This window comes from Chroicocephalus ridibundus, chromosome 16, assembly GCF_963924245.1.
Source record: "Chroicocephalus ridibundus chromosome 16, bChrRid1.1, whole genome shotgun sequence".
In the NCBI taxonomy this organism is placed as follows: Eukaryota; Metazoa; Chordata; class Aves; order Charadriiformes; family Laridae; genus Chroicocephalus; species Chroicocephalus ridibundus.
In genome coordinates, this window is record NC_086299.1 from 4,263,634 (window position 1) to 4,285,910 (window position 22,277).

General features: G+C 40.4%; 1 protein-coding gene across 2 annotated transcripts; it reads right to left on the reverse strand.

Annotated features, from left to right (window-relative positions):
- Window positions 1–225: 225 nt before the first annotated feature.
- GABRD (gamma-aminobutyric acid type A receptor subunit delta) lies at window positions 226–21,562 on the reverse strand. Of its 2 annotated transcripts, XM_063353649.1 has the most exons (10): window positions 21,281–21,562; window positions 17,803–19,103; window positions 8,236–8,348; window positions 7,598–7,665; window positions 6,499–6,719; window positions 5,601–5,683; window positions 3,747–3,884; window positions 2,671–2,826; window positions 1,875–2,086; window positions 226–1,161 (listed from the first exon to the last, which is right to left on the reverse strand). In XM_063353649.1, the coding sequence occupies exons 2-10, from the start codon at window positions 17,898–17,900 to the stop codon at window positions 862–864; spliced, it is 1,389 nt and encodes a 462-aa protein (XP_063209719.1). In that variant the 5' UTR covers window positions 17,901–19,103; window positions 21,281–21,562; the 3' UTR covers window positions 226–861. The 2 variants fall into 2 exon arrangements, with proteins under 2 accessions (XP_063209719.1, XP_063209720.1); XM_063353650.1 differs by lacking the exon at window positions 21,281–21,562 and having other exon boundaries at window positions 2,671–2,823; window positions 17,803–18,448.
- Window positions 21,563–22,277: the final 715 nt, after the last annotated feature.

A 22,277-nucleotide genomic window follows, 5' to 3' on the forward strand; every position in this document is an offset into this window, starting at 1 on the left:
AAATTCTAAAGTGCTTCCTGAAAATGGAGCCTGAGTTCTTTCATTATCAAGCACCTTTAAAATTTTTCCCAATCCAACATAGAAAGCCTGAGCTTTCCCTGTGTTTCTAAATCACTTTTGTTTATTTTTGGGCCTATTAAACTAATGAATGTTTTCTGTGTTCAAGTGTTTAACCTTTCATTAGCTTAGATCTGAAATGTAATACAGTCATTATTAACAATTCAGTAGAATTTTATGTAGTATATTTTATTTCATGCTGTGACTAAGAGCATTGAAATGTTTTCAATACTTTATCCAAGACAAATAATAATTTAAGAAAAAGCCCCCACTCCCCTCTCTTCCCTTTTACTTTGTTCATGAGATTTTTGTGATTAAAAACTCCAACTTTACCACTACTGTTAAACTTAGACCATCCCACAGAAGGCCAGATGCAGAAAATCACTTGTGTGCAAGTGAGGAATTAGCTCTTCCGTTACAAAAAAGGAAATTGTCTGAGTGTGAAAAGCCAAATCTTCATTACTGATCAACCCTTAAAGTGGAGGAAAACCATGGTAATTTAAGATTTAAACTTTTGCAGCAAATATGTACATATGAAAAATTGTCTCATGGTAATACAGGAAATAAGGTGCTGGGATTGTTTGGCAGAGTACAATTATTACTGCACCAAATCAGACTGGTAATAAATTGCTGCTTTTAGTAGGGATCGCAGGACTTTCTTGACTTTAGAAATGTCTCAAGCTCATTGGAAAATGTTTTCAGAAGAGATGGTTCAATACAGTTTCAGCAAGGGCTTTTTAGTTTGTAGGTATTGGTCAATTTGTAGCTCTTCACATGAATTTTCTTTCTTTTTTTTTTTTTTTTTTACATTGTGTATGCAACCCAGTATATAACATTGACTGCTGCAAAGGCTGCTGGGAACACGGCTCTGGCATATATGTCAATGGTATCAGCGTCAATGGGCTTAAAGAGGGACTTCAGACCGCTCTTTTTGTCCAGTTTCATTATTTGCTGCCGTTTTGTCTCTCCAGTTTCTATTTCTATTGTGCCATATGATCCAGGCAGGCTTCTGGGAATTCGGTGCTGCCTATTGGAAATGGCCAGTTCCTGGTTCACACCAGCTATGGAAAGGGAAAACAGAACAATGGCATTCTTCACGTTTACCTGCAAAGGAAAGAGGAGAACCTATAATAGCAGTTTATAGGGCAAAAGTAGTGTACTTCATCCAAGCTAGCCATGACACTGACATGGTGACATTCCTATGGCAGTCATAAGCGCTGAATGGCATTTACCACTTGCTTTGGTAGAGGACTGCTGAAAGACTGTGCTACCACGTCTGAATTCTGGTTATAATTTTACACGCTTTGAATTAAAAAGGCACCATTGAGGCAGCATGCTTAGGTCCTCCTGACTGAAAAAAACTGACTGATTTAAAAGAGACAGTTATCCCGTTCTGTGGGCAAAGCCCATAGGCAGTTCTCAGACTCTTATCAAAGCTGAGACAATGAGAAGGTGGGACAGAAAATTATTATGGATAAGTTGTATCCGCTACAAATGTCAAAGGGTCTAGATATATTCTCAACATGTAAGACGTACAAATCTGGCTCAGGACACACTTTGCCCCTCTTCTTACTCATTATCTCTTATTCTCCATTTCCTATCTTAAATACAGCAACAAACCACGTAAGAATATGTTGTCTTTAGTGCTAACCATGCTGCAAGGGCATATTAGCAGTTTCATTTGGTTGCTTGTCCTATTAACCTGAGAAAAGAATTAACCAGGACATTTTTATTATGTTTTTCAAAAGGGGTAGAAGAAGGTCGTAATGCATGGTGATTGCTTTTGCAAAGTTATTCACAGCATTACGCTTACTGACCTCTGCACTCTGCCTTCTCGCCTTTATCTTGTTCTTTTGCTTTTTCATGTAGTCAGCATTGAAATGTGCAAATGCATATTCTACCAGTGCAGCGAAGACAAACACATAGCAAATCCAGAAGTAAACATCAAGCGCTTTGATGGCAGATGCTCGTGGTAGCGAAGACCGGGCACTGACCATCAGTGTAGTCATAGTAAGAACAGTAGTTATACCTGCAGAGTAGTGTGAGAAAATTTACTTAAATATCATAGTATACGCTATAGTAAGTGTATTTACTAATCTGAAGCTGAGGAATACTGTCATAGTAGAAGCCCCTTGATAGCGTGGTTTCTGATTTTCAAAACAGGGGAGCTTGTAATGTTTGACTAAGGAAGCTTTGAACATGTTGTCTTTGGGTTCGTTCTAGATCAGGACAAACAAAACCGGAAGACTTAACCCTCAAAAAGTTTTGCATCTGGACTTGCAACCCTTACTAAGGAAAACAGATCCACCAGATCTAGGAATATTTTTTTGTCACTGTCCCAGTACCTTCAAATCAATTTTTTCATGTATCTGCCTCACATTCACTGTTGCTTTTAACCATCTTTAGATTGTTATTTTCTGTTCTTTACTGAGGTAGCTGCTCTGATAGCACGGCAAATTAAAACATGAGGGAAATCTTTTAAAGGGCCCTCTCTTCTGCAAATGTAACCATAGCATTCATAAATGCACCTTTATAGAAAATGAGGATTATTAGGGAGCATAATTACAACTTAGCATATCCTTCCCTTTTAGTTCCCCAAACTATCTGTTTTACCTAACGACACTCTGGCAGGCACAGCTGACTGACTGATCCAGAAGGATACCCATGACATGGCCACTAATAAGATGGAAGGAACATAAGACTGAATGATGTAAACTCCTCGATTTCGCCGAAGGTGGAAGTGGAGACTGAGCCTGGGAAACTGACCTGCTGGAAAAAAGAGCAGACAAAGAAAGATTCTGACTGTGTGAATTACAGTTAAACTGATATTCAAAATAGCATTTCCTATAATGATACAGATCTACATTCTTAAATATCTTTAGGACAAGGATCACAAAAAGCTTTTTTGAATGTTTTTCAATTAGTCTTCATAAACCCTGCACAAGGCACTGCAGTTCTCATCAGCAGTTAGCTAAGAATAGGTCAAATGATTTGTCTCAGGTCATATCAATGCCAGATCTGAAAATAAAATCATGAGTCTTCTCGAATAACAGTATTGCTTCAAAATGTGTACTGTCTTATCATCTGCTGTAGAAAGTCCTCCAGATACTAAATTTAGATTTTTTAAAAGGCCAAGTTAATTTCAAACTCAAAAAAAGAGCTTAGAGGAGATGTGCAGCATAAATGAGAATCTGAATACATGAAAGAGGATGAAAAATCAGCAGGAAAGAAATGACTCCAATCTTTTACAAACATTGCAGTAAACCCAGTGATACGCATACACACCACTGACTTCTACTGGATAGAATTAGAATATTCTGACTGTACGTCATAAGCCTTATAACATCAGGGCTAATGGAAATTTTTCTTTATCTGAAGTTGCAAATTAGGTCAAGAAAATGTGAGCTATACCTCAGGTGTTTTTTATCAAGTGCTGTCTGGTGTGTCCGTGGAGTATTTTGTCAAACATACAGAACTAGAGGACATAATATGCTACACTGGCTACCTCAAGGCTCAGCAAAAGTTGGCATTTTTTTCCAAGTCTACGCTAAAGAAAACTCTTATCAGAAACCTGACAGGTTCTTAAATTAGTTACTTAAGAAGAGGGATTTTCTGTTATAGATATAGGAGGTTTCCCTGTGCAGGGAACAGTCAGATACTGTCCCTGAATTGAAGACAGATCCTGTTACCAGATTTGAAGTTCATCATTTCTGTTGTGAACTGGTAATTGGTAATTGTGAACTGAGCAAGTTGCAGCTTATCCAGCCCATGGATCTCCTCCTGGTTTTCTGACCAGTGGTAGACGATGTCCTCTGAAGAGTAGCCATCTGCCAAAAGAAAGCTGAATAAATACAAAGTTTGAGGAAGAAATTAAGCACTTAGACGACTCGTAGTGGAAGTACTCTAATTCCTCTGCTATGTGGATTTTCATTGGTCCCATTGCAAACATGCTGTGATTCCGTCTGGATAATTCACTGTCCTGGCAACATCTATGTTGCCACTGTCACATTGGGCTAGCTTTCCTACAGGGGGAATAATCCAAGTTGATTCACACTGACTAGCAATATGTGGTATGTCACAATGCGCTTCAGGTTCATGAGAAATATTCGGATTATCTCCCAAAAAGCTCATTTGCATACTCATTTAAAGTAGAGTAACTGTTATTGTAGCACTCAAACTAGCCTGCTGCTCCTGCACTGTGCTTGGATCTCAGTCACAGAAATTTCTGTTTGTAAAAGAAAATAACTACTAAATCTAATCTATTTACACTTGTCCTACTGAAGACAGATCATAGTGTACTGAAAGCCTATCTCAAGTTCACACAATGATTTTATGGGATAGGTACTCTGTATCAGTCAGGCAGTGTCAGGGAAACAGATTTCCTTGGTCAGGGATTCCCCCAGTGCCCTCAAATCCATGGGGAATGGATCTTTGCTAGTTTTGCCAGTGATGGACAACTTGCTGTCAACCATTAATTTGTTTAAAGAGGCTTTATTTCTACATGTTTTTTTCACTGAAATCAAAAACCTCCAATTCAATGAAAAAAATTCACCCACCCCCAAAACCCCCTGCAGAACTTGCTGGGAGAGAGAACTGTTTGCTGGTTCGCTGGCTGCTGCCTCTGCATTTGGTGATTACATAAGTAAAACTGTAGATTGCTATTTTTGACAGGATAAAATGTTATTGTGGTTAATTGCCTAGAAAACAAAGTCGGGGTAAAAAAGAAAAAGAGAAACTTGCATCAATAGGCCACTGAATCTGCTCAGAAACTGCTATTCACAAATCTCTGGAACCCTCAGGACTTGTAGAGTCCTTGATATAAAACTCACAAAAAGCCAAATCCATTGCCATTGATTGGGTGGCCCCTGTTTGTTTCAATGGTGCATTTAATTCAAAAGTATTAATGCTCATGGGAATTACATGCTGATAAAATACAGATTGGACAAGATAGAAATTCATTCTTCACCCTCCTTTGTGAGTACAAATGAATTTAAGGCAATCCATGCCGCATTGTGATTGATTTCTGTGTAACAGATACAGGGATGCCTAGGCAAGCTAAACGGCTATGTATGGCTTAGTCACAATGGCATTTATTAAAAGCAGGGAATTCTTTCTTTTTCCCGTTTTCTCATAAAGAAAAAATAGCACATCAAATTTTGCCTGTGGGCTTCCCTACTTATTCTCACTGGATTTGATGCAAACCTCAGTAATGCTAGTGACTGTCACAACTGCATGAGGTTTTACATGAAGCACAAAGTTACAGACATTTGTCAGTAGAACTGTAGGTTGTTCATCTTCACTAAATTAAATCTGTAGTTTTTAACTGGATCAGAGCTGAACTGGTATTGAACAGTCCATAGTCTAACGACCAACACAGAGAATGAAGGGATTCATGTTTGTACCCTTTATTTCTAAATCCTAAGGCACCCTTTACATCATTGACTGAAGCAGAATCATTCCAGCAAACTCCACCAAGCAAAGTATCATATGTGCAGGCTTTAAAAACAATACAGATTATACAAAATGCTGTACTCAGCCCTTACAGCTCTCCAAATCCAACATGCATTCTTGCTCATCCATTGGATACTTGGAAAGGTCCATGTCACAGGCCACTGTTGAGGTAATCCTGTTCCAAGCAACGTGAACACCAGTTAGCTGCATTCAGATAGAGCCTTTTCCTCAGAACTCAAAGACTAAATGGAAAACTTTGAAACCTTAATACTAATACAGGAAACTATTTTCAAAGTCCTTATGGATATTGTCTTTACTACGTCTGTGGGAAACCCAAAGGTGGGGGGAAACTGAAGAAAAGTCAAGTCTAATGTCAGAGGATGCTTCAGCTATTTCTGATGATAAAAAGTACTTTTCTGAGTCAAATCTGCTCCCTTCTGCTGTCCCCAAGATCACTATTTATACCTTAAGGGTGACTTCAGACTCAAAATTTCAAAGGTGAACACTCATTCATTTTTAGAACATTACACAATTAACTTTAGAAATAGTTACTGAGTTCTAGCAAGAACGCTCTTCCAAGTGAGGAAATAGTACTTTTTCTGTTTGAAAGATAGGGAAGCTGAGCCTAAATCAGGCTCATAGTTCTCTTGGAAAACAGCGAGAGGGTGGAGAACAGAATCTTTGCTCTGTAATCAGCATCTCCTTGCCCGATGACCAAATAGTTATGAGATACTTATCTCCCATTAAGGACATTCTGAAAATGATCAGTGATTACTCAGTAGGAAATGTGTTAGTTTTGCCAAAGATACCTTCCTGGCAGTGTAATCCTTGTAAAGCAAAGGGATCTCTGATAGTAGTCACCAGTACTTTCTTCCATTTTAAATTAATAATTATTGTAGGAAATCCTCCTAGGAAAGCTGAGTGATTACTTTATAGTCTCTTCAAAAAGTTAATACATGATAGAGTACACTTGCACTCTTTTTCACTCACCTGATGCTGTACAAAATGACTCCATCTGGCTGGAGCCTGATAAGTTTGTTTTCCACAGTCACGTCATGGAACCAGGCAGACTTGGCATTTACTATGAAAGTATCTGGCAACCAGAGCTTGTCCACAAACCGGCTGTCTAAGCCCAAAGTTTCGTTGGTGTGGTTGTAAGACAGACGGTCATCTCGCCAGCTCTGGTGCAAAAATACCGTCATGGTATATTCCTATGACAAGAGAAATCCCAATTAAAAAGTGATGCTAAACTAACACATGGTCAAAAATCATTGTATTAGCCTAGAAATGTATTGTTTCCTGTGCAAATAAGTATTTTTATACTCAGTCAACCATAGAGCTGCCCCAGCATTTTAATTTCTGTCATACGCTTCTACCATGGATAAGCTTGGGCTTATAAAAAAGTGATTTGATGTCAGTGTGATATATAACAAGTTACAAGAGTTTCGTATGTCTTAATGAAGAAAATCAGTAAGAAAATCAGAAATCTACACGAGTACAACTTTTGTTTTTGAAGGTTTTTACAGCAAAACTAAAAAATCCGCTGTTGTGCAACTGTAATGAAGGGAAAGAATGTAGGGAAAGTCAAAGTTTTGGTTTTAAAATTAAATCTATTGTGTTTCAGAAACAGAGTTAATTCATGCCTATGCTTGTTCATGTGACTTGTAAGTTGCTATACTCCACTGCTTTACTGAAAGGTATGCACACAAAAAGGAGGAGCATCTCACAATTGTTCCTTTAGCTTCTTTTGGGAAGTATCTGTGGTGAAAAGGATTTTGAACAGAAGTTGGAGTTAATGCTTAAATTAGGCTTTCTGTTAGTAAGTGCTGCACAGATCCAACCTTGCTAACTGTAGTAAGAAATCTCAGTGACTTATACATGGCTAGATTCTTGTAATTGCCAATGGCTGCCAGAAGAGACTCTGTCTGTGTCTTAAAATACAATGTTTGTTCTTTGCGCTACCTTCTTGTGGTAATTTCTCCACTCCAAACATGTTGGGGATCAACTGTGTCTATTTAGTTAGTTTTCTACACTTTCTGTCATTGCAGTACATACGTTCACAACTTGGTGCGTGTAGCTGATAACGTACCATGTTCACTTCCGAGATGTGATCAATGCTGGCTACTTCAATTGCGAGAGCAACATTAACAGGAGGACCTGAGAAAAAATGTTTGAATGGGGTGATTTACATCATCATAGTACCTATAAAAATATAGATGACCCAAGACTGTTAATTCTTTCATACAGAGTGAATTCATAAAAGTGTTTTCCATGATGAAGTACACTTTCCAAGGAAAATCTACCTTAGCGGAAGAGATTTAAGTCTTTTACAGGTTGCGTCCTCAATTTCCAACAGAACATCTCAATTCAGTGACAAAGGGCATGAAATTCAATCACAACTACTGGAAATTATGGAATCCCTTCTGGAAACCACCTCATCTAGTTTCAGACAGCATGGCTTCAAGCAAGTGCAGAAATTATTGTCACTTAATGTAATCCAAAATTCCTTCAACTTAGAAATCAGTGATTTAAGAACTGTATCAGCAAGAAGACTGTGTTGCTAATTATGTTGTGCAGTCTGTCTTTTTTCAAGATCAAACAAATTGTTGATTGTTATTATTTCCAGTATCCAAGTAACAGACAACCACAACCTTTAATCATGTTCATAAACATTAGAGGGTAGAAGGATTGTAAGAAACAAAAGAGACATTACTCTCAAAGTCTCACCTCCAATCCCAGGCCTGAAATTACGTGCATACCCTTTCATTAAATCATCCAGGTTGGGTAACCAGGATATTTCGATGTTGGAACCTATGTAATCTCCGATGTCATTCATAGCTCTAGGTAAAGAAAATAAGTATCTTTTAGAACTTGGCCATGTTTACAAGCAGAAAAATAACAGAAAATGGAAGACATTGACTTCTTTTACCCAGAGACCATGCAGTATAATCAGTTATACTGGTAATTTAGTGAAAAAATACTGCATATAGATAGGAAAACCATTTCAGATATTTCTGTTTAAATCAAAACATTTCAGGCAAGACTATGGCCTCTTTCTGAAATACAAGCACATACTTTTTAAAGGTTTTTTCTTTTAAAAAACAAAACAGGAAAAAACAGATTTAGAAATGCAAAGAAAGCATGAGGAAAACCAAGATACTTTGCATACTGCATAAAATGCATCTGTAGATGCTGAAATGCAGCTATCTGGGTAGCAGGACACAGCAGCTGTGACAGCTCCTAGTGCCACTGTGGAACAGCTGAGATCAAGAAAGCTGGTATATTGCCAAATGTGATGGGAAAACAGTAAAAATTACACAGCTGGAATTTGGATTTAACATCTTCGATACTGTGAAAAGTACCGTTGGGCCTCAGAAATATGAAAAACAATCCTAATAGGTGGTGTACAAACACCTGAAAACTGCAAAGATATGGTCAAAAAGGAGATCTCACTTAAAAAGTGAACAGCTGAAAGCATGGAAGCACCGAAGGAGGCATCCCCACGGCCCTGACCCTGCACGGAGCTGCCCGTGAGCCAGACTCAAACCTCGGCAGGAGCGGGCTGTGGCACTGGAACTCGGGAGGTGCTGACCATGGCACCCAAAAGCCCTGGTAGTTCTCCCTGGTTCTGAGCCAAAGAGGTATCTGTCTACGGTCCAAGCAACTCAGGAGCCTCCAGAAACCTCAAGAGGGGCCCATGGTTCTGCAGTGCGAGGAGCTGCCCATAGTGGTGAGTCTGAAGGATTGAACTGTTGTCCCAGGACCTGAGGTGTTCTCCATGATCCTAGAAACGCAGGGACAAGAGCCCTGACTATGGCCCTGGATTTGGGGACATTCCTGTCCATGGTCTTGAGCAGTGAGCAAGGTATCCATAGGACTGCAATGTCTCTGTCCCGCCCCACCTTCCCAAAGGCGCCCCAGAGTTTTGGGCATACAGGGATGGTTCCATCATGCCAGGAGGGCCCCAGGTCACATGCTTGTGCTGGTTTGCACTTGCCAGCACCAGGCAGTGTGGGTGTTTGGCTATCTGTCCTCAGGTCAGGAGCGTGGGATGCCATAATGCACGCAGCCTTTTGTAGTCACTCCTGGGGCCTGAGCGAGCCGCCCAACAGGCAGCAGGCTTTGTTTGGGAGGCAATATGTTGCTGTCAGATTTGTGCAGCATGCCACAGTCCCCCTCCCAGAAATAAGCCTCCATCTCTCAGGTCCTAGGCATATGCTTCCTTCCGATCCAGTGATGCTCCTTGAAGACTTTATCACAGCTTCTTGTTGCCATTTTCCAGCATCTGGCAGATGCCAGCCTCTCAACCCTCCTGGTACAAGCAGTTATGTTGATATTCCATAATCTCTTATAAACAAAGCAAGCTTATATTGTCTTCCTTAACTGTTTAAACTGAGCTGGCAGACTTCATTTGAAGCAGATCTGTGCCTGCTCACACAATTTCTCTTGCCAGCGCTGTGATTGACATGACAGGAATGGATAAATGAAGGACTGTGACAACATCTACCACAACTATTTGCAAAGAGAAAATTTGCCAGTGGTTTGAGAGGGCCAGTATCTGAATGCAAGGACCATATCAAAACTGAGCACTGTTTAGCACCTTCCACTTCCACTGAGTCCATCAATAAATATGACATTTGAGAGATATATGTCACTAGTGACAGGAGAGAAACTCGTTAAACATTGGTGAAAGGCTGCAGAATAATATACCATAAACATACTCTGCCTTGGTACTTACGTAACTTTCTTAGAGTGTTCATGCGACATTGACCCACATAAAGCACGTGCTTTTTCTCTCCAGAATATGCCAGTCTGGGCATTCAGCTCAGCACATGCAGTATACCGCTAGCACAGTAGCAGAGTATCCGACAATAACCAACTCTTCTTCTCACAGGGGACTGAAAGAAAAATCTTTGATTGCCCTGGTGATAAAATTCTTGCCCCACACGTATGGAGTTAATTATATAAGGAAGGAGTTCTGGGATTACAATGTATAAATCTAAATTCTGAGCAGCACGGACACCGAAAACTTACATTAACAGAATTGTTAAAGCTTAAGTGACCTTATAGCTTAGGGACGCTGTCCAAAGTGAGACTTCATTATTTCACGGCAAAATGTTAAAATTGGCGATATATATTAAATTGCATTTATAATGTTTCTTTGCCATGGGCGCACTGCTATATGTTCATCTCAACTGACTATCTCAGATATTTCTCAGGTTCCGATATCGCCTCTGACTAAGGATCTTGGAAGACTCAGAGCCATATTTTCAGCTACATAAATTGGAATAACATAATTGATTTAGACAAGGGCTTTGAAGATTTTATAACAGATGTTGACAGAACCTTCTTTATTGGGTCTCATCAACTATATAAACACTTCTTCCTATCAGACTGCTGTTTCCTATGTGCTGCTCTTTCAATCATCCAACTGTCAGTTTTTACTTAAATGAAATTATAGTTTCATAATACTTGGCAAGATCCAAATGCTAAGGGCTGGCTTTCTCCTGCAATACCATCAAACATTGCTCTTCAGAAATTCTTTCATTTATTTTATTTTACACTGATGACTATTTCTGGAAATACTAAGGCTATCAGTTGATACAGAAAACAAATAATTTTTTTAAATTGAGGCCTTGGCAGATTAGAGAATATGAGACTATGTTGAAAGTATTTTCTTCAAAAATGTACTTATTTGTAACTTGTAAGTCTCGTCCATAGACGCGTAATGGTATTCCTAATCAGTAAAATATCTGAGCTCCTTTTATAGATAAAGAATGATACTTTACATCTTTTCATAATTAAATAACTAGAATATGCTTGATTGAATGTATCTGCCCAAAATCTCTTCGCCTTTTCAGTAGAAGATGGTGCTTTGCAACTCCTGTTGCTAAAACTGCAGCCGAGTTCTGTAAAGTGGTTTGAAAACAATACTCAAGTCCAAAGGTGACTACGCTGAAGAGACCTATCTTGCATGCCTGGTCTGTGAGGGTGGGAGGATCTGGCTTTTGCTTCCTACAAACGCAATCGTACAGAAGTGCTAAGTACAAGTCGTTATAAAATTAGAATACCATGCATATTTATGAGTACTCGACCTGAGAAAAACAACAAAACCAAATTCTGCTGCTCCCCTTCACAATAGGTATTGCTACTTGTGTGCATCAAGAACTCATCCCCAGATAACTGTCTTACAGTCAGTCACTTGCTGTAAAGAAGTGATGTCACTATAAGAACAGCCAGGAGCCTCATCTTTTTTGAAAACGCATTTACAGCATGCAGCAGTTATCCCGTGTCAGTATTCTAATTTAATGGCATTAAGGAGAGCCATAGAGCTAAAAGGAAGTTAAAATGATGAGAGCTGGGTTAAAAACTGTGGGCTGTAGCTTGCCATGTGTCTTAAGCCGATTACAATCTAGAGGGAGTTTTACTTAAATATCCATGACACAATTAAAAAGAATCTTGTTTCTATTATTAATAAAGCCTTAGGGTCAGATCATCAGTGTAACAAATGTGTTGAAGTTAGTGGAGCTATATACACTTAATACCAGTGGGGGTTATTAAAGTATTACGGCTGAAATAATTTTATGGCTAGATTTACTTTGTTGATGTTTATACTCCTGGTTCATTTTTAATTTCTTTGAAATGGGCAACAAAATTACTCAGTTCCTGCCATCCTCACACACTGGCATAGGGCTCACAGAACGGCTCCTAGATACTTGAATAGAATACGTGAATCAGAATAACCTACAGTTTCATTTACAAACAGTTACCATTCTTTTAGCAAAAGCTTTTGCTAATATTTGGCTTTCTTTCATGCAGATGATGAAGGGGCTAGAGGAAAATCTGAGAGAGCTGGGACTATTTAGCCTGGAGAAGAGAAGGCTCAGGGGGTTGTTATCAATGCACGTAAATACATGAAGGGAGGGTGTGAAGAAAGCAGAGCCAGGTTCTTTGCAGCGGTGCCCGGTGACAGGCCCAGAGGCAATGGCACACACTGAAACACGGGAGGTTCTGCTTGAACATCAGGAAACGCTTTTTCACTGGGAGGGTGACTGAGCGCTGGGGCAGGTTGCTGGGAGAGGTTGTGGTCTCCGTCCTTGGCGACACCTAAATGCCGCCTGAACATGGTCCTGGGCAACTGGCTCTGGGTGGCCCTGCTCGAGCAGGGGGGGACCAGGCGACCTCCAGAGGTCCCTTCCAACCTCAGCCATTCTGTGATTCTGTGAACCTCTATTGTACCTTTAAACTACCCAGTGATAACTTTAAGCAGACATATTCTTCAAATTACACTTTGTCAGACTGACACGGAGGCTGATGGAGCAAGGGAAATAGTACAGATGCAACGTAGCAGGGGCTGCATGCTTGGGTGTCTGATTTGGCCTGGTGTAAATGAGTCTCCAAGTTCTGCTTGTGTCAGTCTAATATGCGCTCTTTAGGTCTAAAGTCATCCCAGGTGCTCCAGCATAGTAGAAGTCTCCCATTCTCCTCTTTTTTGTCCCTCAAGACAAACTCAAGAATATTATTCTACCTGTAATACTTTCATTTCTTTTTTATCTGGTGAAGACAAAAGTGTAAATATTAGCGGATAGTATAGCAGTCCTTGGTCAAAAAGGATGACTTTGGAAAGCAGACCTTTATTTTCATGGCAGTTTGTGATCACTCCTTTGAGCCATTCCTCTAGACTTCTGCACATCAGATCGAGTTCTTTAAAGTTACATGAAGGATGGTGGCAGAATTGCATTCATCCTTGATAAGCAGTTGGGATTATATATGGCCTAAAATATTATGCATTTATTCTACCTGAAAAAGGAAGACCAGCATAGAAAAGACACATTGGAAGGGATTAACTTTTCACAGTGTAAGCAGTACAGATTAAAAGAAAGGAAACTACTATTAGTTGATTCAGCAACTTCATTTCCTGACATAAGCTGCTCTAAAGCTTGTTTTAGTAAGAAAAGGACTTTGTAAAATTAAGCTATTGGTTTGTAAAATTCAAGAGGCATAACAGCTCACCAAAAAGCTTATCTTTACTTTGCACCAGTCCAGAGTGGGGTGAGTAGCTGACTGAACGGCAACGTAGTCATGTGTACTAATACCACTCTGGAAAGTCATTCCCAGATCTAAAGCTGAAGAAGATGGTTTTTCATCCACGCTCTGCCTCTGTACACATCTCATTTCAAGCAGAAATTCTGGAGAATATATTTGCATCTGTACATATCTGGAGTTTAAGCATTGTGAGAACTTCAACAGAGCTCGTTTAGCAGTAGAAAACAGATTACTGATGGTTCAACTATGAAAATAATAGTTAGTTCTCTTGCACACTAGATAGAGGGGAGAGGAAATTGCCATTGATAAACTTGGCAAAACTATGAAGTTCTTCTTTGCCTAACAAAACTGTCCTTGAGATAGATTAGGGAAAGCAACTCAAAGCAATGAATCTCAAATGACAAAGAAATGCATCTCTATCAGAGCTAAATACTATCGGTTCTGGAATTGAAAGTACATATATCCCTAAATCTTTTCTATGCGAGCTGACATCTCTCTCCCAGCTGCTGCAGGACCATCGCATTCTGCTAATGTGGGGTAATCTGGAGGGGAAGCATCAATCAACTTGGACAGCTCACCTTTAAAGGGCTTGTTGGGCAAGTGAGGTATTAGCCTGTCTTCACTATCTTCCAGAACACTGCTTGGAAACGGTTGCTAGAAATTTATCACTATTACTAGAAAAAATCTGGTAAATATTTAAATTACCGCAAGGAAAGAGGCAATCTATATGTTGTGTGTGAATGAGTGCAGTACAGCAGATGAAGAAGAGATAACATTAGCAATATTATTTTTGCAGAGCAGTGCCAAAAGCTCTAGCAGTGGTGCCAAAAGCTCAGCAGCATCTTTAAGTCAGTGGCCAATGAGATACTGATTTTAGGTCACACTTGTAGGGAGAGTGCACTAACCTTTTGACAAACACGTATAGCAGTAAGATGTGGAAAATCTCTTCTTGCATCTCCTGTTTCTTCTTTAAATCTGCTAACCTGATTCTTTTGGGGACTGTGGCATAGTTGTTATATCAATCTTTTAACCTGGTAGATGGAAATAGCGGTTTGACTGGTACTGAGGACTGGGAATGGAGTACATTTCATTTTCTTTGAGATAATCTTTTGGGGGCAAATGTCCCAGATGTCATTGCCACTCAAGAAAAGTTTTTTCTTGGGAAAAAGACAAGGAATATCCTGCAAGGTCAGTGAACAATCTGGCCTCTGTCAAACTCCAGGATTATCCAGAGCGGTTATGTGTATCCTTCCCATCTGCCATTCCTGACTCTAAGTGAAGCTGGCTGTAAATATGTTTTGTATTTTGAAATGTAATTGAAAAAGCATTAGGCTTAATTCATGGCAACCTTTTGAACACAAAAGCCCTTATTTCCACTCTGTGAGTTTTAAGCTACAGAAAATGGACCTCTCTTCGCATATATTCACGTGTTAAAGCTGCTGTATTTCCACAAATAGAAGTAAAAGGCTGAGGGAGACACACAACAGAAGGACAATTCTATGCAAATGTATAGAAGTCATTTAACATAGTAGAATCTTAAATATAAAAGATACACCTATTTTTAAATAGAGAATTAAAATCTCTGTCAATAAAGAATTACAAAGTACAGACATACACCCCAAAACTTCTATCTATAGTACTCTTTCCTGTGCAAATGAAGAAATATTTCGCTTAGTGTATTTCAGCAGATAAGCTCAGTCACTGTGACACATTTATTATTGCAGCATCCACAGCATATGAAAGTGATAAAATAATGGAAGCTACAGTCTTTGCCCCAAAGAGCTGTCAATCATATAAATGCCAAATTTCTTGACACTAATCACTGCCTCAAGCAGACCAAAAAATACTACTTTGTAAAAATATTTACCTGAAAACAGCACTGGCATTAGTAGGATGTGCTGACTTTGGTTGAATTTGGCTCATTCCCTTCAGTTAATAGCACACATGACAGAGAAACTGCTTCAAATACAGCCCTCTAAACCAGCCTGAAAGGATATTCAAAAACGCTATGAGGAAGCAGGCGATGTGTATTCCCCACTTCCCTCCTCTGCCAAGCCTTAACATTATTTTAATAGGCATTTTGCCTTTGGGAAGTCTTATGTCACACCACTGAGTTCAGAACTTGCTGAAATGTTCTTCCTTTTCTGAATATGCTTTTGCTTACACCTGTCCATAGAACTCACAAGCAGAGAACTTCGTGGGTTTGGATGGCCTCTGTCGTCATAACCATGAATGACGTTACATTTAGAAAACAAAATCTGAGCAATAAAATGTAGCTATTGGCAGTTTTGCCCATTATTATAAAAGCACAGCATTAATAAAATATTGCTCTTCATAAAAGCATCTCTTACCAAAAATATGTGTAATATCATATTCCAGAACTCCAAGGAAGAAGAATGAGGAAGTTAATGTGCTTTTTTGGCCCTTAAAAGTGAATTTTTTTTATAGGTCATCTATGTGTGAGCAGTTTTACTGATGCAAGCATAAAATTTTAGTTTAGTTCTTTTTAACTCATCAGAAGTACACAATAAGCAAGGTTACTCACTTTTTACAAGATTAAACAATGTTCTGCATTAGCCATGCTAAATCCCAATTCTTCAGAAAACTGTTGTACTAAACAGAGCAGTTTTCTTTGGCCATTGAATATCTTGCACTTTGGCATATTTGGAAAACTAATACAAACTGAGCAGTTGGAATTTCACAAGCTAGAATTTGCCTTCCCTTACTCTCTGCCACAAGTATTTATATTTCTAACAAACAACTCATCACTATTGTGTAACTGGAGGAAGAAAGTCAAGTAACTAGGCAATTAATCCAAATATAAAATAATTTATCTGACAAATTAGAGGTTGCACATACCCTAGCAGTTGCTGTGCCAAAAACAGACCTTGAAGACAGAGGCTGAGAAGGCTGACTCTTCCTTAAAATTCTTTTTTTAAATTCTTTTATACTCAAACACCACTTTTCAACCAAAATACTTAACGCTGGCCCAAGTGCAGATAGAGAAACAGGATCACTGAAATTATGGGCAAGATCTTGATGCCCTTAGGTCATAAGCAGTGTTTTCTTTGCCTTCACTGTAATACAGGATTGCTTCAGAGCGTGAGGGTGTCAGGATCTGACCCTGGGTAACAGATTCAAGGTCACAGGAGAAATGATTATGTCAGTCCTGAATAGGAGCAGTTGACTTGACACTTCCTCTAATGCAACATCCTTTCCCTTCCCAGTGAAAAAATCAGATCTCACTAATTAATTCCAAAAACTGTATCAGCAATGTTATGTCTTACTACAATTATCCCTTTGCTTCTTATACTCCTCTGAAGCTATTAATAATGTCTATAAGTAGAAGTAGGAAGACCCCTCTAATACCACAGCCATCTCTTCTATGGATGATGTAGGCATGTTTTTACATGCAGCAAGTTCTATTTTACTCCCCCTTATATTTTCATTGCATAATCATGGCAAGCTTTCTCCACACACAGCCTCCAGATCTGTAGAGAATATATAGAGAACATAGCTGGTTGCCTAGCTAACACCTTCAGAATAAATGTGACGGAGAATTGCAAACATATATCTTTACAATTTATTATTTTAAGAAATGGTTGGCGTTCTTCAGACGTTTTTTCTAAGATCTCTGGCAGTCTCTTCTTCTTATCTCAAGTTCAGGAGACTTAATGAACCCATTAGAAAGGAATGTCTGTATTTTGGGTTTTTTAATTGTGCCCATGGAGGCCCTAAGCAAAGATGCTCAGTTAGTACCCCACTGGTTGTGCTGGGTTTTATGGAAGAGTTTCATGTTCAAGCAGGCCCCCTACAGAGCTGTTGAAGGGGATGAGGCTGCGCTGGGATGTGCAGTGCCATTACAAGAAGTGATTGCCCCCAATTTAGAGTAGGTGCCCTCGGGAAAAGGCTTCCACAGGCATCCTGTTAAAAACACACCCCTTGATTAATCCAAGGAACTGCTGCTCTACTGGCAGAAGTCCATCCTCTGCTAGAAAAAGAAGAAAGAAAGAAAAAAAGATGGGGCACACTGGGGAAACTCTTCAGCCAAGACCCCTTTTTCCACTGCACACCCATTCGAGCGGTTGTAGCCCCTCCGTGGGGAGCATCCCGGGGCGAAGGTGGGAGTGGGAGCTATGGGCAGGGGCCAGAGGAACAGCTCCAGCCAGACGTGGCATTTCCCACCCCAGCCACATCGGAAGAATGGCTAAGGCCAGTCTAAAAAAAAACAATAAGGTGTTTTCTTACCTGATACACCTGTGCTGTTGGGTGCACAGTAGAACCAAGGCAGGAAAAACCCAGGTAAGAAATTCCATTTTACTCCCATTTACTGGCAATACACCCATTTAGTGGCAAACAAAACCCAGGTTCCCTGGCTCTCTTGGCAGCTCCAAAGCTCCGGTAGCGTTGCCATCCTTTCTTGCTGTGACAAGTTGAGGCTTAGTTTAAAGCGACGTCTTGTTGCTCAGCAGCAGCGGCCCCCCCAGTCTCCCCGGTGCCCGGGAGCCATGCGGGCAGGCAGGGACGGGGCTCGGGGAGCCTCCTCGGCGGGGGTCGCCGGGCTGCGCTCCCCCCGGCTCACTCCCGCTCTGCCGAGCCTTCTGCGCCGCTCCGGGAGCGCCCGGCTCGTCCTCCGTCCACTCTGCCCGCCCGCAAGGCTGGTTGCCGAAAATAACCTCCAAAAGGAGAGATTAATCCCACCGAGCGCGGGGGGGAGCAAAGTAAAAGTGCCGCGGAGCTCCTAGACATGTCCTGTGCGCGGGGGGGAGGAGGGAGGCGCAGCCCGAGCGCAGGGCAAAGGCGATGTAGCCATGGAGCGCGGGCGGAGCGCAGCCGGAGGAGGAGCAGGTTTGCCCGGCACCGACAAGGGGCTGCGAAGTGGAGGGACCGGGCGTCGCTGTGCGCTGGGAGCCCGCTGCCGCCTCCCCCCGCCCCCGGCCCGCCCTCCCTCCGCGAATCCCGGCTGCACAGCTCCGGGCCAGCGCAGCTGCAGCCCGGCTTCCAGCCGCTTCCCGAGGGAAGAGGGAGCACAGACCGGGGGGGGGACTCCGGCGAGTGGCAGCTGCCACCTCTCCGCTTTCTAAAAGCTGTCCCAGACTGGCGGTGCAGAACCCAAAGAGGCAACCCGAGGTTTTCCAAACTTCTGCCTTGCCGCTCTCAGGTTCCTAAAGGGGCTGCTCTAAAGCGAAACGCTTCAGGTCACTTCAGCGAGCACGGAGCTGTGAAACTGCATTTGCAAGGCTCCATCCCACGGTGGCTCGGGGGCTGACATCGTTAGCTCTCGGTAACGTCGTGTCCCTTTCGCCTTTGGTGCCTGGCAAACTCTGGGGACCTCTGCTTGCTCCGAAGGATGGGGACCGACGGCCGGAGGGGCGCAGGGAACCCGGCCAGAAGGCTGCTCGGGAGTTTGCTCTCACCCCGACTTGCAGGTCAAACTCGATTTTTCTCCTCCATGTTCACTCTTTTCTTCTCTCCTCTTCCGCCTCCTCTGCTTTTCGGTGCTGTTCAGTCTAGAATGACAATCTTAAAACCAACCCGCAAAGGAAACACTGTAAAGAAGACATTTCAAAGAAATTGTATTGTAAAGCAAAAATGAATGTGCAGATCCCTTGTTCAAATGAAAGGATGCACCTGGGGTAAAGTGTTTGATTTATCTTTTTGTATGCTTAATTTTGTATTAGTATTTATTTAACACCAGTATTTCAAATGGCAACTGAGGGATGGCAGGTGAGGGGAGTAACAGCCCTGTGGGATCCAGGAGAACAGATGTACAGGTTATCTACAGATTGTGTACATACATACAGACATACACAGTACATACACAAATGTGCATACGCACACGTATAAAATCATATGTCATAAATGTGTAAGAATGATGTGGGGGGTTATTTTCTTTCTGATCTTTTCCTTCCTGTGTGTATTTCAATGGTCATACCTGCAGCTAATGCACATTATGTAGGACCTAAATTTAAACTCAAGTAGTTGGATTGTTGTGGGAAAGCTGGTTTTTTGGAGGAGGGAAACCAAAAGATTTTTTAATGGAATTTACAGGATGACACACAGAACAGAATGATTTTGTCTCTCTGTATAACAGAGCAGATTTACACCTTTCAGAATATTTTCAGCTGACTTTTTTTCATTTTCCCCCTACTCTTAAGGAGAATGTTCCAATGAGCTGTGTACCTACTCTGAGAATTCCTTGGTATTGCTCTTCTCTGCCTAGACAGCTGCCATCTAATTTTCTAGTGAAAAAGAACAGTTTTCTATGTCTTCAGCATATATCTGTAAAAATAGCAAAAGTCAACTGGGGCAATTTGCACCTTTAGAATGAGTGTGTGTATATGTGTATTTTGTACATATATAGCACATATGTCAGTGTGTGAGTGCGTATATTTGTGTGTTGGTGTAAGTACCTCATGGCAACATATGGGGATAGATGTTCCTACAAATTTGACCATTAAAACAAGTAAAAATACAGTGGCAATCCTCTAAAAGAATCATTACTGAAAGAACTGTATTTCTACAACTACACTTGCTCACTTTGATCCCATGAAAAAGCTCTTTGCTGTCAGTGGTTCCAATATTGCAAAGAAGAAAAAGAGGAAGAGTATCACCGACATATTTTTTCTAAATTCATTAGGTTGTTCTCTTTCTTACTTCTCCTTCTACCACTACGCTCCTTTTTCATGAGCTCTACAGCCAAAACCAGTAGGGTGACTCCCCACCTTCTTCAATGCAATTGTGATGGCAATATGTTTAGCTTCAGGATCTCAATATTTTTTTCTGAAAAAATCTGGTGATCCAGGTATATTATCAGAGTTCTGATTATCCCTGAAAGAAATTAACTGTCCCGTTCATTTCACTGGGCATTGCATAGGGATATTTATCCAACTGCTGAAATCATCTTGAATGGTCAAGGTTTTATACTACAGATTAGGATAAATAATGTCATGATGAATGAAAGAAATACATAGGGGGAGTTTTCCATCACCACCATAATAGTGCCTGGGTTTAACAAAATCCCATGTTATTTTCACAGGACTGATTTAGCTACCACTTTGTGCCTCTACTTCAGAAAAAGAGATGTTCTAAGATCCATTCCCACAACATCCTAAAATAAATGTGTAACTTCTCTCAGATAAATAAATTACATTTGCTGTATTCAGGTCTTAATTATATCCTCTATATTATACAGAATAAGGACAAATGCTAGGTCATTCAGCCTTGGTTTTAGTTGGTTCTGCATACAAATACATATTTATGCAAAATAGGCTGTTACATATATATATATACATGTATATATAGCTACACCCCCACTCAAGATTAACAATTCCTATTGGCCAAAGGGAAGAGGGGATAAAATAATAATGATCAGCCGTATATTTAATTTCCTACAATTCTAGCAGAATATCCCAAACTCTTTACAGTCAATGGCAGATTAAAATTGCTCAAGAGATAGAATAAAAAACAATTAAAATTGCTATTAAAACGTCAAAACAAAACAAAATAAATAAGCTGCCCAAATCTGTCTCATCTAATCCTCTTGAAAATAATTAAAGCTTTCCTTTAGCTACTGGCTTGGATCTGTCAAACATTCTTAAAAAGATGGCCTGTGATACTAAATTTTTCTTAAGCCTTTTTGTCACTCTACTAAATTATTCTCTCTCCTCATTCTGTACGGCTGCAGGCACTAGCTTTTACGAAAATACCCATCCTGTGGTCTGACCTTGCATTTGGAGCTCAGGCGGATCATCAGAGACTGCGTGGGATCGAACCGTGCTCCAACGCGACGGGGTCAGAGTGACACAGTTTGGAACAAACTTTCCTCTTTGCAGTTGTGCACCCAAAGCGGTGGTCGAGCTGGCAGAGCCATGCGATAACGACCAACGGGGCACCTGCTCAGTATCGCATATCATCTGACCACGCCGGTCTATCAAAAGTTGATGGGCTCCACCCACATCTGCACAATTTTACAAATAAATATCATTTAAACGTTATTACTTATTAAATCATTAGTTGTTATTATTACTATATTAACAATTAGCAATTTTTGAATTATTTACCCTTTCTCAAGTAGTAAGCAAAAGTCACAACTTCGAAATAATAGTTTACTATAATTAAACCCAGAAACCCATATTTCAAAACCTGTCAGGTATTTTTCTTCGGGAACATGTAACAGGTGTGACTTCTTCCTGATCATAGTCATCCATGCTTTTGTAACTGCTACCATAAAATAATTTGCTGGAGGGCATGATTTGATGGGATTGAGGAGAAATATGCTCAGTGATTTGGGCCAAATAACAAGTTTTCATAGTCCTTTATTACCTGAGGATTTTGAGAGCATATCAAAAAGACATTATTTAAATTTATTTTACAGTTGCACTGCATTACCTTAATATTCTTAACAGATATTCTTAACAGATCATTTTCTAAACAGGACAGGTGGTTTTACTGCCAGCAAAGTAAAGATGTCATATTGTCACATATAATTTTTAGAGGCAAAAAAATGTACCACATGGATAATTACTTTCACTCTCCCATGACTCCACATAAACAGCTCGTGAAAGACTGTTGTGGCAACGTCGCCAAATGTCTCTAGATATATAAATTACACACATATGCCTATTTTTATAAATGAGGTTTGGGAATATCAGTAGCAATCGCATTGTGGGAATATTTAGCGCATTTCAGATGTTGTACTGTACTTGCACTGTACGAATGTC